At 37.1% G+C, this 18905-nt stretch overlaps 1 protein-coding gene across 3 annotated transcripts; it reads left to right on the top strand.

Annotated features, from left to right (window-relative positions):
* Positions 1–1020: 1020 nt before the first annotated feature.
* LOC105381795 (ras-related protein Rab-5B) lies at positions 1021–17621 on the top strand. 3 transcript variants are annotated; one of them, XM_048626861.1, is made up of 6 exons: positions 1021–1267; positions 4742–4995; positions 7789–7861; positions 13272–13488; positions 14338–14447; positions 15050–17621. In XM_048626861.1, exons 2-5 carry the CDS (start codon positions 4745–4747, stop codon positions 14439–14441), a joined length of 645 nt encoding a protein of 214 aa, XP_048482818.1. In that variant the 5' UTR covers positions 1021–1267; positions 4742–4744; the 3' UTR covers positions 14442–14447; positions 15050–17621. The 3 variants fall into 3 exon arrangements, with proteins under 3 accessions (XP_048482818.1, XP_037976663.1, XP_037976665.1); XM_038120735.2 differs by having other exon boundaries at positions 1021–1183; XM_038120737.2 differs by lacking the exon at positions 1021–1267 and adding an exon at positions 1470–1766.
* Positions 17622–18905: the final 1284 nt, after the last annotated feature.

Genomic DNA, 18905 nt, shown 5'->3' on the forward strand with positions numbered 1-18905 from the left:
CCGTTGACGTAAGTGCTATGATATAATGTTGAAATAAAATAAAAGTGGAAAAATATAATTATATTTATTTATTATAAAATAAAGTGTCTGCAGTAAGTCCCACACATGGAATTGTTTTTTTTTCAATTGTGTTCTTAAAATGTTGTGGTAGAAAATGATTGCCACAAATTCGTTTAAGTTGATGTAGCTTTTCAATAGGCAAAGTTGCTTCTTTTTGGTCTGGACAAATATAAAAAATCGCATTTCACTGACACGAAAGAAGAAGAATAGGCACATAAACCAGATCCTCCTTACCGGTCATCTTAACCCACTGTTTACATCTGCAAACAACATTTTTATAATTATTATTAAACAATTAAATATTATTTAAGTAGGTATAATAAAAGTCACTGGTAATTTTTGTATGGAGATCCGAATTTGATTTTCGCTAATTTCCAAAACTAGTAGACAAAAGTTGTTCTGATTGATGAGCTGTGCGTACTAATGATAAATAAAAATATCGATATCGATAAAAAAAACATTCATGCACTATTGTTGGTTGTGCTGACCCTCCAGTTATTTTATTAGACTTTAACTTTTTTATACATATAAATAATCTAAATCCTATGCTTTAGCCTTTAATTGTAGCTTACCTTTCCTCATCCAGTGGAAATTTGGCCATGAAAATTCTCTTTTGGCCATCTATACGACCGGCTAGCGGCTCTTAAACCACATATTTCACAAGTTTTATAAAACATAATTATTATCAATAATATCAAGCAACACTAATAGTTAGGTACCTCCACACAAACACTGCACTTATCCACAGTAATAATAATATAGAAATAACTGTTAAATCTTAATTTATTTATGATTTAAAATTATTTTTCAAACTAAACGATTGACTGACTGACACTGACAGATGACAAAAGCCAAAGATGTCTATGATAGCGTAAAAAGTACTCTGTGAGCGGTGCTCGCCATTATTTTTCGTACGCGTTCCATACTTATTTTTTTCCAGACTGTCTTTCGCCAGACTGGTGGTCATTTCGCTGTTCTGTGGTAGATTTCCAGTTTTTGCATTTATATTTGGTGATTTTTAATAGTTTACTGTGTAATTAATGAAATTTTCGATATCACGGCGACCTTGTGAGGATTTATCGCCTAAGGAACTGTGCACATCGGCGATATAATAACAGGGAGGGTACGTCTAATTCACATCCTAATAGTGTAGTAAATGCGTCATTTTATCTAAATCTGAGTGTTCTACGGCACCAGTAGGACACAGGTTTGTACACCGATAGTTTGTAGTTGAAATAAGTGGGTAAGGAGGCCAAGTAATTGTTTACAAAGAGAATTTCCGTGACCTCCAGCTGATTTGTATGAGGGCGTCTTACGGCTAATTGAGCGGTCAGAGAGAGAAGGAAACGGCCCGATGGGGGCAGCAATCGGTTAGTCATAATCAGAGAAGACACGTTTTCTAGTGTGACCGATAAAATCGATAGTAAAACTGTGCTTGTGGGTCTTCCAGTGGACTAGATGATCATTGATAAGTGTCAGACAGTGGCTTTTGTTTCTTTGTTGATTTGTTAGCGACACGGCATTGTGATGATAACATCATCTGTTAGTGCGTCTTTCGGCGGGTTTTGTTGTGTTGTGATGCACCACTGAGGTGTGAGGAGCCAGCTGCAGTCTCCAGGGTGTAGATCAAGGGCTGGTGGGGTCCACACACACGGCTTTGATTGATTAAATGGTGTCAAACTGTGTTTTTGTGTCTCTTCTCTCAGGTGAGTTTAGGACTGGTCTTAAAACAAAATCTTAGGTGTTTTGGTTCCTTGTTACATGTTTGTGTTGTAAAACCTGACATTATTTTTGATTATTTATATAATACTATCTTCAAGTACCTGTTTTGTATATGGTTATCATTTTTTGTTTTTAAAGTTAGTTCTTCTCTTTTTGTGTTTTATTATGGAATCATAAGTTCCTTATTTCAGATCTGGTAGATGATGTAGTATTTAGCTACAAGTGTTTCAGGTGTAAGTATTTAAAAACAAAATTTAGGCACTTATATTATTCTATGCCTATAATCCCTTGACAATTTCTTATTGAAATATTATTTAAATGTATATTTAATTACATATTGCAACAATAACACAATAGACATAGATTATATTTCCTTAAAAAACATTAGTCATTGAAGTAATTATCTCTTGGTAACATCTGTGGCATGTGATAAGAAAGTCCTCATTTATATGTACTACACATTACATGTTACATACTATCAAATAATATGTTTATGTGTTTCCACTCAATTCATAATTCATTTATTTTCTGTTAAATTTACATCATCAGCTTAATAATTAGGTATAATTAATTAATACAAATTAATAATTGTATATTAAACAAATTTACAAATTGATAATAGGTATATCACAATGTGTCATTAAATAATTACATAATATAAAATATATAACAAAAGGTATGTCAAATTAGTTAAATTAAATTAATACTTATTATATATAAAGTTATCTGCATTTAGGCTAGCGTCACTTGAGACAATCAAATCCTGGACCACTGGGAGAACATTCATACTATGATCAAATCATCATTGACATGATCCAGTGAAATCCTTTGAGCATAAACATGCTCAACCTCTCTTGTACTGGTGACTGACTTACAAAAGATAATTTTAATATTGAGTCTGATTTCACAGGAAACAAGAGGTTAATGTATGTGTATAGTGAGCAATATATTCAGGCAGATAACAACTTCACCTATTGTTTATTTATAGATTCAAAGGCTTTTGTTAGGATTCAACTATTGCACAAAGAGAAAAATATTCTGAACAGTGAATTTGTAATGTAAGTAGGTACTTTCTTGGAAATTATTTGCATAAATAAGTTAAGAAATTATGTTTGTGTTTTGATTTGATCATAAATATTTTTAATGATGGTTTAAAATATTTTCTTAACTTTTGCTATTATCCTCAGTCCTTTGAGAAGGCTGAAGTTTTTGTTCGTTATCAATGTGCCGAAGAGCAGCCTCAAGTAGCGGCTTGGATGTGTATTTTTATCTCCACTTGTCACTGATTTGATACAAATTTAACCACCTGCAAATCCATAAAAATCAGTATTTCAAAAACTCCAATAGGTATACATGTTCATCCAGGTTTCCCAGCTTCTACTGTGTTTTCCAACCCTATATTCAATAGGTACTTACCTAAAATTCTAAATGAGAAAATCGCCTAAATGATTGGTTTATCTGTTGTAATTTTCCAGTGAGTTAATTTAAGTTTTGAAATGACAATATTTAAATTTGGTTGCTTCAGTTTAGAGTAAAATTTCTCCAATTAACAGGTTATAATCAGGTTATTAAGAATCAATAGAGATAAAATGTGAGGTGAATGGTTCAGTCATAGCTATAGCAGGTAAATGAATGCAATGTCACATGATTCTTTATGATTTATGCATTTACATAATATGTATGTATGTATGACTTAGTTCTAACATTTCTGTAAAGTACTAGGTACTTAGGTTTATCATGTCTATTTCACAATCTTCATTCAAAGTTTGAATTTAGTAGCTTACTCTAATCTCGACGACCGAATGGCGTAGTGGTTAGTGACCCTGACTACTGAGCCGATGGTCCCGGGTTCGATTCCCGGCTGGGGCAGATATTTGTTTTAACACAGATATTTGTTCTCGGGTCTTGGATGTGCCCGTAAAATGGCAATAGGCCCGCCCCCTATTACATTGGGACTAACATAACACTCTGGCGAAAAGTGGGTGCAGCAATGCACCTCTGCCTACCCCGCAAGGGAGTACATTAGTACAAGGAGTGAGTGCGTGTTTTTTTTTTCTAATCTCATCTTCATGAGCCAACTAAACATCTTTGGCCTCTTTTGACACTTATTATTATGTGTTAGTGATAGTGTAGTCTTCAATTTTATAGTCATATTGTAGAGTGAATGTCATGGCTGAATAACGAGTCTTGAATGCGAGTATTTCCCGTTTTACGCACATTGCATAATAGTCAAATGCCACTATCACAAGATTGTCTCCATACTGCTGGAATCTTCAATAAACTAGTTCCAGAATACATGATCTAGGAATCTAGAATAGGTACTAACTACTTTATTGATTTCACAGAACACAAAATATAAATTTTAGAAAGATTTCTATTTAGAAATTCTAGACAGCATTCTTTTAAATTAGTGTATGCACAATTGTACATATTTACAAAATATGATTCATACATATAATCAGTGGCTATTTATAGTCCACAGTCTTGAGTGTACGAAGTTACGGCGACAGGGAACCCACTAGCCACTACACTAATCCAATTATGGTCCAGTCTAGGTGCGTGTGGTGCACTTCACAATGCTGTATGAATGAATAAAACTATGCATATTTTCCCAGGCCATCTTTCAGTTAGGTATAAATTCTTACGTGTCTCTCTGTGATACATAAAAGAAGCCCCCAGATATTTAAATTAAAATCATATATCATTTTTATTATTTAGAAGATATAAGTGTAATAGTAAGTAAGAAATAAGTGTGTATGGGTTTATTGCCTGAAATTAAGATTTATTATTAATAAGTATTTTTCATGTCACCTATCACTTGTCATAATCTTAAAATTAAACACACACATCTCTTTAACTGACTGTAGACAACCCCTGCTCCCCACACACTAACCCTACCTTCCTTTACCAGGCGATGTCAGTCAGCAACACCCCACTAACCCCTCAATCTCTCCCGCAGGCGATGTCAGTGAGCAGCTCGCGCGGCGCGGCGGCGCGGCCCAACGGCGCGCCCCAGACCAAGGTCTGCCAGTTCAAGCTGGTGCTACTCGGCGAGTCGGCCGTGGGCAAGTCCTCGCTGGTGCTGCGCTTCGTGAAGGGGCAGTTCCACGAGTACCAGGAGAGCACGATCGGGGCCGCCTTCCTCACGCAGACCGTGTGTCTCGATGACACGACGGTCAAGTTCGAGATCTGGGACACGGCCGGACAGGAACGGTGAGTTGGAAATGGAAACAATATTATTTTCTCAAAAAAATTACACACACGTCATGTTAGTAAATTTAAGTAAGTATAGGTACTTATGAGTTTATAGTATTGAAATATATTTGGGCGAGATTATAGGAACGGTTAGCAATTGCTCACACACTAGGCTAATCCAGTGCTGCAAGTAACCAGTAGGCAGAAAGTAATATTTGAAATATAGTTGCGTTTGGGTTTGTGGTCGAGTTAGGAATGTGGACTCCGTATCTTATTGTATCATGTACCTAAGTGTTCGAATATGTCTTAGTTTAACAAACCGTTTAAATATGCATAATAAAATGAGAAAAAGCCAGCCAAAGTGTCCCATGTAACCAATACCCCAGCAGCGACATTAAAAAGAAAGTGATGACGTCACAAGACACCGAAACATTGGACAGTCGCGATGCGACGACGCGAGCGCAGTCTATTAGTGCAACAACACACATATGACAGCCACTGAAAAGATGTTTCTAAAGCAGTGTGCAACATTAGCACTCATAGCTGAGTAACGCTAAAAAAAATGATTTTTGGATTCGGTCCTGAATTGAATTTAGACGTAATCGCCATACAATTAAATACATAGATTAAAATGTCTACACCGTTCAGCAGCCTCCTTGTATACCTATAGTCCACAGCACCAGCAGCCTAATTATCAAAAACAGTTGGTTTGGGAAACCAACGCCACCGTCCATAACTATCATCATAATACTCTATTGTGCTCGGTAATTACCAGGTTTTAGTATAGTTTAGGAGGAAACAATACGCCAGGCGCGACTAGAGCGCGACTAGACACGGATTTACTCATATGTGATGCATTGTGTGCGTTACAAGTTTAGTGTCCACGCGGTAGGTAAAAGAAAATGACCACTATTCGTTCACACAGACAGAATCAATCATAATTTCAATGTTAAGGCAGGGACCTTCTTGAATATTAAGCGAAATACATAGTATTATAATTGCAGAAAACCATTCTTTTATCTGACCATTAGTAGGTCAATGAATTATAACTCTCAAAGAGTGAGAGAATAAGTTATAATTTATGGCAATTTCGTATTGATACACGAATTAATAAACAAACTATTTAGATTAGCCTAAAACGCACATACACATGAGTCAACGTATTGCAATGACTGATAACAGCGTATATCTGGTAAGGTTGGCAAGTCAACGATCTGAGCAAAAAATACTTCCTTTGTTCTCATTCAAATACTCTGACATATTTATCTGGAAAAGAATACAGTGCGATTACCTGCTCTTAGAAAGTGCAATAACTGAGAGTTTAAAATACTTATTATAAATTTGCATACATGGTAGTATTATTATGTAGTCTTACATTTATTGCTGCTTGTAGAAATCAATGCAATGATGTGTGCTATCCTGACCTCACAGAAGAGCTACTTGATAGACTTGAGCGTCTCCTCAACTTATGCATTCGCTATATCTTTGGCCTGCGTAAGTATGATCACGTCTCCGAATTTCGAAATAAACTCAAGTGGCTCAATATCCGTCACCGAAGGAATGCCCATATTTTATCTCTCATTCATAGTGTAGTTTATAATCCTTGTGCCCCATCCTACTTAACAGAACGCTTCACGTTCTTCGACTTCTCTGACCGTCCTCAACGGTCAAGTCGAAACCTTCTTTTTCGTACCCCAGAGCATAATGCGGCAGGGTATTCGGATTCATTCACTGTGACAGCGGTTCGCTTGTGGAATAGTTTACCACTACATATAAGGCAGACAAAGTCTATAGACATCTTCAAGGCCAAAGTTCGTCAGCACTACCTCCAAGTGCAGAACGATCAACAAAATTGATTTTAAATATATTTTATTTGATGATGATGATATTATACTATAGTTTATTATATTTTGTATTATTAGTATGTATTAGGTATATTATAATATAATGTAGGAATATATTTATATATGTATGTATATCATTTGTATAGCTATTATGTATAAGTAAGTATATCTCTGTGTCTCGATTTAAGTAGATAAACTTCTCTCCTCTCAGCCTATCGCACTACCAACCACTTTCTCGACATCACCAAAGGTTAACTGGTAGAGAATGCTACTAGCATTAAGTTCGCCTTTGTACAATGTTTTTTTATGTGCAATAAAGAATTTATAATAATGCCGATGATTCCTCACAAGACTCACAACCCATCACGTCCCCATTGCTGGGGCACGGGTCTGCTTCCAATGTAGGAAGGGCTTTTAGGCTTGCTCACCACGCCACCGACCGAATGGCGTAGTGGTTAGTGACCTGACTTCTGAGCCGATGGTCCCGGGTTCGATTCCCGGCTGGGGCAGATATTTGTTTAAACACAAATATTTGTTCTCTGGTCTTGGATGTGCCCGAAAAATGGCAATAGGCCCGCCCCCTATTACATTGGGACTAACATAACACTCTGGCGAAAAGTGGGTGCAGCAATGCACCTCTGCCTACCCCGCAAGGGAGTACATTAGTACAAGGCGTGAGTTCGTGTTTTTTTTTTTTTTTTTCACCACGCCACGCTGGCCTAGTGCGATAATTGACCCTTTCTATCTTAGTATCTATAAACATCGGCATCGTGTCGGTGTCTACAGAAGTATTAGATGAATGAACTTGAATTCAAGAAATTCTAGTTTTTAAAATGACACTGCTGTTTCTAGACCCGTTCTTCCTTAAAACCAATAGACAAAAAGCCCTTTCCAAAATAGTTTTATTGCACCACTTAATAACGGTGAAATTTTCCAAGGACTACAATATGTCCCTGTATGTTTGCAGATACCACAGCCTGGCGCCGATGTACTACCGCGGCGCGCAGGCCGCCATCGTCGTGTACGACATCACCAACCAGGTGAGAACCACACCCGTTTATGTACAGTCAGCTGCATAAGTAGCTATACACTTTTGTACCTTGTCAATCTAACAAACCGCCTATCCATTCATTGAAACATTGATGGTTTGTCAGTTTGACAAGGTACAGAAGTGTATAGCTAGCATAGACCTACTACCTCTAGACTGGCAATCGCCGTGTGCACTATTCTCTTTCTCACTCAAACCATAGATGTTGCCGACAAAAAAATTAAACCTAAATATGGGGAAATTTAACTTATCATAATAACAAAAACAAAACTTGAGTATATCGTCGGTTGATAGGAAAAAGACACTAAAGGCTAATTTTTCAATAGCCAGATAAAAGTTTTGCTGGGAAATAATTTTGATGCTGTTGCGTCTCAATGTTTCTCAATGTTTGTATTACCCAGATAACATTTATCTGAATATTGAAAAATCAGCCTTAGTGAGTTTTTCCTGTCAACCGACGATATAAGAAAAAAAACTTTACTCATACTTATTTGATTTCAATATAATTATTTAATATACACAAACTGAGTGGATTGTATGATTCATTGTCTTCGTCCAATCGAAACAATCCTCTTCAAAATGTGCCGAACACAATTTTTGTATGTTTCTTTGGTTCCCAATTTGTGCGACCGGTAATGTCTATCCATTTTCTTGATATATTTTTTTCTGTCGGAAACCTATGAAGCAGAGATAAATGGATGAGCATGAGCATTATAATCGTGGGCCAAATATGTGATGGGGTTTTTTTTAAAGGAAACACGCATTTCACGCATCAATACAATAAACTTTATATTATACAGAAGAAATCACACATAGAAGAAAAAAACGAAACGAACGTTTCCTCACAATGAGAGGCAGAGGCACCTCATTTGAAAGAGAAGAATGACTTCTACAAAATACAATCTTCACAAAAAGTCAAAAGCCGAATTCGTGCGCCCCATTTGTAAACCCAACCCGAGTCCGTTACAATTTCTAGTATTTTCTTTGCATACTATAATATTTGTGGGTAAAATAAATTTTCAATAACTTGCAACACCATGTGATTTGTTATGATATGGTACCTCGTAATTTTTACTTAAAACTGATACTAAAAGACCTTACAGTATTAAAATTAGTATCGTTTTATATTAAAATCGAGCCAATAGATAGTACTATGATGAATGTAAGCTTGTTAAACTTGATAGTATCTACTTACATGTGAAAATATATCTCATCCATCATTCCATCGTGTTTTCGTTCAATATGCTCTATACAACCGAACAAAATCCACCCACCCATGTCACACACTCGTTAAGTGATGATAATAGTCTAATAAACTTAATAAACACCCACAAATCACTAGCAAATCAAAAATAAATAGCATTTAGAAAATTTTGTTGTAACTGTCAGCCTTTGTTTGGCAAAGATTTTTCATTTGTTTCATTGTTTGGCAAAGAGAACTGACGTAAACAGGCGCCACAGCAAAAAGGACAAAAAACATTTACAGCTTAACGTTTCTTTCTTACGCTTAATGTAGCTAAGCGTCTCTTTTTCGCAATGTCAGAACTGTCACGATTATACCCCTGTGATAGCTAGCCTAGCACGAGGCAAGATGCCAGCGTGGCCTGGATTCTAACTCGGGAGCTTCTACCCTAGAGACATACCCATTTCATAAAAAGTTAGTGGACATTTTGGCTATTGAACTGTTTTGTCTCTTTCTAACAGAGAACCATTTGTTCTTTGACAGAGAGGGACAAAACAGTTCAATAGCTAAAGCGTCCACTAACTTTTTATGAATAATGGGGATAGACTACTTGACCGGCTTCTGATACGTATCATAAAACAATGCTCTTGCTAACGATAGCAAATTCTCGATGATGTTAAGTTAGCGGACCTAGTAACCGCTGCACTATTCGGTGGTCAAAACCGGTAAAAAAGTGTATCGTAAAATATTAAAGATGTGACTGAAAAGTATTAAAAACGCAGCAGCTGTAGAGCAACACCGTGAGCTATGTGAATGTGAATCATAATGAGGCATGCAATTATGGCAAAACTTTATTACGAAATATCATCAGCAGGTGGAACAAACGAAAGAGACCGCGTTGTGACGTCAGAACTTCTTTGTTTTATACACTTTTGCATTCTAATGTTTATCATTATCATCAGCCTGCAATTTATTTATTTATTTGATACTTTATTGCACAAATATGAAATATAAGTGTGCAAAAGATGGACTTAATGCTAAAAGCATTTTCTACAAGCCAACCTACAGGAGGTACAGAAAATTGTCCACTGCTGGACAAAATCCTCGAGCGCCAAATACTCTGTCTTCGGCCTTCCTCATCCAGCCATTATACAGGTTATCTGTCTAAGGCCCTCCGTCCAATTCTAATGCCTATATCTCGCCATTTATTGACTTACTACTCGTGCGATTAACTACACCTGGCCAGCAAGAACCAGGGGTAACGCCGGGTTTTTGTCAGTCAGGTGCACAGTTAGTTCGCACGAGTAGTATTTCAACACTTTCGTATATCAAATAACTGATTCATATTCCCTATAACCACTTTCTATAATCTTAGGGACTTATTTATGACGTAGGTGGCTAGATGTACAACAGTGCCTAGCCAGGGTCATCGAGGTCAAATGCGTTGCGTGCTAGTGCTCCGTTCGTGAGCCTTTAGCGAACTATAGCCTACAGTCCTACACGTTATGTGATCCAAGTGAATAAAAACTAATTACCCGTTACCTGGATTTGTTTAAATTAAAAAGGTTAGTTTCAAATTACTAAATTATAAAGCATGGCTACATGGCTAGGTCTGCTCTTGCATACAGATTATAGCTGTAGACTAGCTAAGTATTGCAGACCATGGAAAGTAGTGGATAGAATAGACGTAGGACCAACAGAGCTGAAAGCCACATAAAATATGTACGTTAAGATTAATAAGGAAGTATAGAAAAGTATAAGGAGGTAGAAGATCGAACTGTGTAGCAGGGTCTACGAATGTGGCGTCCTTTTCATCATTCCACCGCCACCAGTGCCACCAATCCGCCACTCTTAGTGGCGCCTCCCAGATATATGTTCATAAATTAATAACTTTTTAATACAATAATTAAGAAAACACTCGCCGTGAATACATCAACCGTATTGTTTGTACTGTGAATACGCGGTATCATTTCAACGGCACTTATCAGATAATGTTAATTGTATTCGAGCGAAATTCTCACTTCGGCGGCACATGTGTGCTGTTATCTCTCCCTGAGTGATAATTTATGTTGTAACGAAAAAAAAACGAACAAATCGGGTGTGAAATTGTAGGTTGACTTCATAATTTTACTTACCGAACAAACTTATAGGCCGTAAGCTGTCCACTGTTGTTCATGAGGACCTCCTAATCTCTGCCTTTGGAAGCATATAGTCGTAATATCCAAGCTTTACTGACGGTTACACAATGCAGGAAGTATACTAATCTAAGGGTAGAAATGATGTAGAAAATAAACCTCTGTTCTCTTTAACATTAAAATGAAAATCATTTCATTAAAGTATTTCGTATAATAGTGTGGGGAGATGATTCAGAACAGAAGTACATTTCTGTGACACATCGTACTTGGCTTCCCCTTTCTATTAAGCCACGGGGCACCCGGTACTGCGGTCCCCGCTGTGCGGATTAGGGAAAGAACTTCCGAAGTACATACTCCTAACACTAATCCGACGGTAACGAAAAATAACCGATTGAAAATGGCTAATATTAATACCGATCAAGATCCGTCCAGAAGACCAGAAGATTCATTCATTTCAGACCTACTTATACGACCACTGACTGTTATATAAATGCACAAGCAAAACTTATGAAATGCAAATTCATTTAAAGTTATTTTATAAGAATAGAATCAAATAATAGTCCAAAGTCTGTTTATTTCGAGGCTCCAGAGTTTCTACTTCATATTTCGGCATTCACGGTACCTTCTAGTGCCTCTCTAGTGTTGTGCCTCCGTGAGCCAGCACAATTAAACAGTAGGCATGTGATGTAATGCATATGTAAGTTTTCCCGCGCCGGGAAGTTCAAGGACAACACTAGCGCTACTTGCCAACATGGCTATGGGGAAATTGAATAAGTTTTTATTTTTTCAATATTTTCATCAGTCTTTTTGAAATAGCTATACGTATGAGGACATGTTGAAATATCCCCTTAAGGCTTAGTTGCACAGGAGAACTTTAAACTAAGGTCAACTAACCTTAAAGCCGAAGATCCACCGCCGGCTAAACTAAGTCAGCTTAGCTAGCTTAGTTGGGCCAGTTTTTCATACATTTGCGATGGGCGCCAATGTATGGCGCACAAAATACAATAAATAAAAACCTGCTTTCGCAGACAGCGTGACATTACATAACCCATAACAAGGAAAGCATATTCATTCCAATCATAATATTCATGATAGGTGTCTAGACCTCTCTCTGTGACCTAGAATTATCTATCCAGTTGTAAAATAAATGTTTACTTTGTCTTTGTTTGGAACTAGATTTTATTGATATCGAGAATCCCGTTGCTAAGGCATTAGTCATCACATCACATCTCAAATCACAATACACAAACGAAAATCTATAGGTAAATGTAGAGTACCTACAATAGTCTGTGTCAAGTCTTAATATAATCTATTAATTAATTTAACCTAATATCCTGTTATACTCGTAGTATCAATCAGCTATCATATAATTCTAGCCATAAGACTAGAATTATAGGATAGCTGATTTTCTTCATCAAGTATGTCAGTGAAGAGTGAAGATATAAATATTCATGTTTACGACACAACATCTGTGCGAGTTTAAACAAATGTGCGACTCAAACCCGGGTCCATCTTTCAGAAGTCATCTCCTTTTATGCAGATTTCATTGTTTAGGACTTTCATTATTACTCAATTTATTGATACATGATACAAAACTAACACAACATGCTACTTATACACTTACTTATGATTTGTCAGTTTCATTTATGCACTCTAATTTTATTACAAATTGGATTATTACTTTTAGAATTCACAATTATTCCTGCGTCGTTGGTATGATTATGCAACCTACTCATATACTTAATCAAAGTTAATAAAGTAGCATAATCTGCGGCCATGCAACATATTATTTCGTGGCTCATTTGCGTTATTCTTATTGTGTACTAGGAGCAGTCAATTCACTCGTACCACGTATTCATTGGTCGTTTCACAACCTTTACATCTGCCATAACCCTTTTCTATTCTCCAGTAAATACAAAATAGAAATACAAAATACAAAATAATTTATTTCTGTTAACAACATAATATAAAATTTACAAGTAAATGGAGTCTCCTTTTAAGTAAACAATACCTGTATCAGGAGGCTCCGCTCTTCCACAATGGTTACAATATAAGAGTAAATAACAAGAACTTACTTATTCCAGGACACATTCGGTCGCGCCAAGAACTGGGTGAAGGAGCTGCAGCGGCAGGCGTCGCCGTCCATCGTGATCGCGCTCGCCGGCAACAAGAGCGACCTGGCGGCCAAGCGCATGGTCGAGACCGAGGAGGCGCAGGCGTATGCTGATGAGAACCATCTGCTGTTCATGGAGACCAGCGCCAAGACCGCCGTCAACGTGAATGATATATTCTTAGCTATCGGTGAGTGCATGCACCTTCCTCTTAAAACAATCCGTCTATTAAAGAAAACCGCATCGAAATCAGGTGTGTAGTTTTAGAGATATAAGCAAACATAGATAGATACAGACAAACAGACATACGCGACAGTAGTGATAGAGAAACCCCGCTCAAGAGCGACCTGGCGGCCAAGCGCATGGTCGAGACCGAGGAGGCGCAGGCCTATGCTGATGAGAACCATCTGCTGTTCATGGAGACCAGCGCCAAGACTGCTGTGAACGTGAATGATATATTCTTAGCTATCGGTGAGTGGTGATGTGACGGGCTTTTGAAGTCGAGGTTTAGGCTGCCTGTCCACCAGAGCGTAGTGGGTGCTAGGACTGCTAGGTAAAAATCTTCCAATGAAATTGCACGAGCGGAGTTTTTATGAAATTTAATTTGACGATTTTTAACTCGCACCCCATTTAATTGACCGCTCCGCTCTGGTGATGTTACCATAGCGACCTTAGATGGACAATGGGAGTTCCTATGGAATAGCCTGTGTTGTGTAATATTTGTTATGTAAGGGAGAAAACAAAGAATCCATCATGCCTACACCAGCTATGCAATTTATAGCAACGACAGCGATCAATATTGACGTCATTTAGTCCCAATAAAGTACCCTCTCCTAGGGTTGGAAATGTTGGAATGCGTATCTCGTCTGCTGGGTCTCCACAAAAAGATCCATCGCGCTCCGATCGCTCTAAGGATTTTTTAAATCTTTATCGGAGACGGCTATACGTTTAACGATTCTCGATTAAAATAAATACTACCGATGAGATTCCGTCTAATCGTACAAGTTCACCACTAACCCCCCACTATTCCCTTCCTCAGCGAACAAGTTACCAAAGAGCGAGTCTGTGGGCGGCGGCGCGGCGGGCGGCGGGCGGCGCCTCGCGGACGGGGAGCCGCCCCGCGCCGGCGGCTGCTGCAAGTGATGACAGGTGACTGCACTCCACAGCTATACAGGGTGTTGCAGGAAGAGTATTCTAATCCGTAAGGGGGTGACTCAGGGGGTAATTCTGAACAAGTTTTGTTCTACGAGTTTTTCAAAACCCTTTTTGCAACACTCCACGCATATTCAATTCTACTCTGACTTAAACTCGTGCATTTTAGGTTTATTACTAACTAATTATAATTAAATATAATGCAAGTGATGAAAGCCACACCAATGTCTAATTCTGCAACCAGTGCCAATATCATCATCAACAGCAGCAGCCTGTAATAAAATATCAGGCAAGGTGAGTGGACATTCAATGGACAGTCAGTATTATATTGAAAACCAAATGAAAGCCGTTGATATGACGCAGACTCGGCTGTAACCAATGTAAGGAAGATCAGTGAGTAGCTACACTAGTGACCATACATTTGTGCCTTCTCCTGAATAGCTAGAACGGGGCGCAAGGAGCGCAACGTGACGAAAGTTCTCCGTCGCGCTCACTCTCGAGGCTGCGCGATGTAAGTGAGAGCGATGCAAAACTTAACGTCACGCCTTGCTAGCCGTGCCGACTTCATTAATTCATTCGTGTTAATTTGCAACTTGCAGAAATCCTCGCTATAGTTGGGTGCGGGCGCGAGGCACCAGCGGGCGCCGCCAGGGGGCGCCGTCGGGACGCTCTAACCGTAACACATATAAAAAGCTAACTATATAATAGATTTACTTTAAACTTATTTGTAATTGTAACGATATGTAATAAAAAGATATATTTAATTTCATTTGTATCATGTTGTAGGCGGTCTGTGCTCGGTCCATCCCGATACTCCATTTTGAACCTGATTTCATCCGCCATCTTGTTTGTAAATTCGAGTGGCCGTGAACGAAACTAGACTTTGTGCTGTGAGGATTAGGTCGAGAGTTGCGTAACTGTAGCGGCGTTTCGTTCACGGGTGCAACGCAGGTCGTCATTAAGCTAATCAAATCTACGGTGACGGTGCATTTAGATAGTTCATTCATTAAATAGAAGGTCACTTTCGTATATTTTTCGTTCTAAACACTCATAATATTTTCATAGATTGTTATGAAAGATTCGGTGTAACCTGTATGTGTTTAATTAAAGTATTGAGAATACTTTGCTTGGTCGTGCGTGCGGGCGGGACTCGGAATGTAGATATTGTGCAGTCAGAACTTAAATTAACACAAATTGTAAGACCTATCGATAGTTCTAATTAAAGACCTAAACTATGTTATTTCAGTTCTGTCCGTTCTGATATGATAAATCAGTGCTTTTGAACGCTATTTTCATTTATATTTCATTAGTTAAGATTTTTTTTGGTATTCTCCGTGTTGCTTAACATCACACTCGCTCGTCCATCTACTAACCACGTCAACTTGGTGCAATCTGTTAGCCTTTAGAATAATTCATTAAACTTACAGGGTGGAATTTTATGGGTGAGACGTGACATCCCGACTGCATGTGAAATTTTAACACCAATTTAATGATAACCTTGATCATATAACGTGAATGCTTCATTCTAAAATTCCCCCCTGTATGTGCAGTTTCATCTCATTTAGTTTCGTCGTTCAAAGCCACTGACCCACGCATTCACAGCACACTCTTAGAAATTAGTTCAATATTACTTTTAAAATAAAATAATTAAAATGCAGTGGACAAATAAATTGTTTAAATAAAATAATGATTATGTATTGTAAGTAAATCGTTTTAAAGCGTTGGAACTATTGAATTATAGTTGTATGTATCCTTTAAATGTTTGCATTCCATAGAGGTTTGGACTTGAAACCTTTGGACATACGGCATGCATTGTTTTATATTGTATTCCAGTTCTCCTAGTTTGATGGCTTCAGTAAAATTTCAAAATGACATCACAAGATGAACAAATTCCCCTGGAAATTAACCAGACATCATCAACATTTGTACACTCCAGCCCACTTACTATAAGAACTATAAATTTAGGGATAGTTGCGATGAATTACTTTGAGAATTATTATCCGGCACTACACTATGTCTATGTATATCTATTATGTACCTTTAGGCGAGACTTTTCGTAGCTAAAGGGATGAGTTCTGTACCTCAGAGTAAGACATTAATAAGTGCACTTTTTAAGAATCGTTTTTTTAACAGCAATAATTACAGCTATCACATTAATGTTATAAAGAAATCTCCCAAAAAGTGGCCTTATTACTAATGTGTACCTCCGAGGTACAGAATTAATAATCCACTCGATGAGCTAACATCTGTGTTAAGGGAATCAATCTCTAAAGCCTCTAAATAAAGTATATATTTAAGAAATAAGCTTCATTTATCTGAGATTGTATTTGTGATATTTTCGTGGAGGTACCAACATGTAAAGGCATTTCTTATTCGTGTCCGAAATTGTATAGTTGAGTCCCAAAACACGATTTTATATAGTAGGCTAATATTACGACGCAAACCTATGTACGATTTAATAATAAAATGTCTTAAAGTTTAAATAAATAGCGCTTGTTAGTCCAATATACAGTTAAATGGGTTATTTTCAATATTATTTCCCGTGGGATGTTCTGATGAAGTGTGAGGACAGGAGGGCCCTCATAGCTAGGATATAGCGGTGCGCTGCCTCCTCAACACTTCTGGAAGTTGCATATGGCTAGTTTCAGTAACTTTTCTGGTACCTATTTTCATACAAGTTCGACACATAAAAAGTCTTATCTCTCTTTCTATTTGTCAAACTTGTAAGAAAGTTGCTATCATCGGCTCGTATGGTAATTGAAATTGGCCATAAATATAGTGAATGAGGAGACAACAGCGCGACGACATATCGTGTTTGCAAAGATGAAGGCCCTAAGCGAATGTCCATAGTATCAGTAAATAAATTGAAACGTATTAGTAAGCACAGCTGTTAGCTCTACTTGTAAGCGACTGTAACATTATCAAACATTCTCCGGGGGCGTGGCGGGTGTTCGACAATGTTGCCGTCCATTCGCTGTAGATGGGGAATTACAATAATGAGTGGAAAGCATACAATGCAGACAATGAAATAGAATCTGTACCCACGAGTCGAACTATCGCAGGATAGCGAAAGGACGCTGATCAACGTTATATTGTATGTTTTTTGTATTGTGTAAATATTTTGGATTTATTAAGATTATTATATTGAATAAAAAAATATTGTAAATGGTAGCCGACTTGTTTTATTTCATTCTCTAAAGAGCTGAGTATTAATTCAATTCAAATAGGTGTCTAATCGAGAAAAACAACATAGGTTATTTATATTAAGTAAATAATTTATTAGTTCACATTATTATTTATACACTCTTAAATTACAACATGAATTTCATGAGAAAAAATAAGAAATTGTTAAAATTCAATGAAAGATGATGGTATGGCACATTGAATAGAAATTAATTAAAGTAGTGTGTACAGTTTTGGTCTCGTTAAATACGTGATATTTTAAAACAAGATGCCCATTGATTACTATTTAACTATTAAACTTTCACTTTCACTGACTAGTGGACCAAAAGCTGGTAGATACATTTAGGAATTAATTAAGTAATGGGATTAGATTATACATATCTAATGATAATAATGAGGTCAATACATAAAAAATACTATATACTTCATATTAATCAATCTATCTATTAATAATTATGCTAAAATTTGACCCGGAGCATTTAGTTAAATAAGGTATTTTAATGAATATTTTCGAGTAAATCATTTTGTATTTCAGTTTCAACATAGCATGGGGTCAAACATGATTACAAGCAATATTTTCAGTTAAAGTCTACTTGATAAAACACTTAGGCCCTGTTCCACAATGTCTGGTTAGTGGCTACCTGTGAGATAAAATACATGCTGTCACTGTCAAAAATATAATAACAGAGAGTGACAGCTTGTATTTTATCTCACAAGTAGCCACTAACCAGACATTGTGGAACAGGGCCTTAGCATTATTTAAACATTATAATTTCCTATCTAAGTTTACAGATAACACAAACACTAAAACTAATAGTTTTTCCTTTCTTACACCGAAGACAAATATGGATATGCAACATACAATGATTCTCACTGTCAAAAGATATTATGATTGTCAAGTGTGGCAGTCAACCTTCGTAGTAAGTACATTTAATATTTAAATTACAGCTAACCTAATCATTTATTATAGTTTAAAGAAAGGTTTAAATACCTTGTCTGAAACCAGTCTCTATATTTTTTTCAATAGCTTCAGTGATGCTGTCTACAGTGGTATAGAAGACGGCCATTTTAGGAAACCAGAGCTTCCGTCGTAATAAAACTTCAAAACAAGTCTGAGAAAATAAATACTATTTAAAAGTTAATTACTGGCCTTAACTACTCAACGTGGATAAACTCCATAGTGGCGAATCTTTGTCCAGTCCGTAAAGTGATTATTAAATTTGTCACTGCACTGCCATTTCGTGTGCTCTCTAAGAGAAAGATTTAAGATTG

The sequence above is a fragment of the Plutella xylostella genome, chromosome 4 (assembly GCF_932276165.1).
Source record: "Plutella xylostella chromosome 4, ilPluXylo3.1, whole genome shotgun sequence".
Classification (NCBI taxonomy): domain Eukaryota; kingdom Metazoa; phylum Arthropoda; class Insecta; order Lepidoptera; family Plutellidae; genus Plutella; species Plutella xylostella.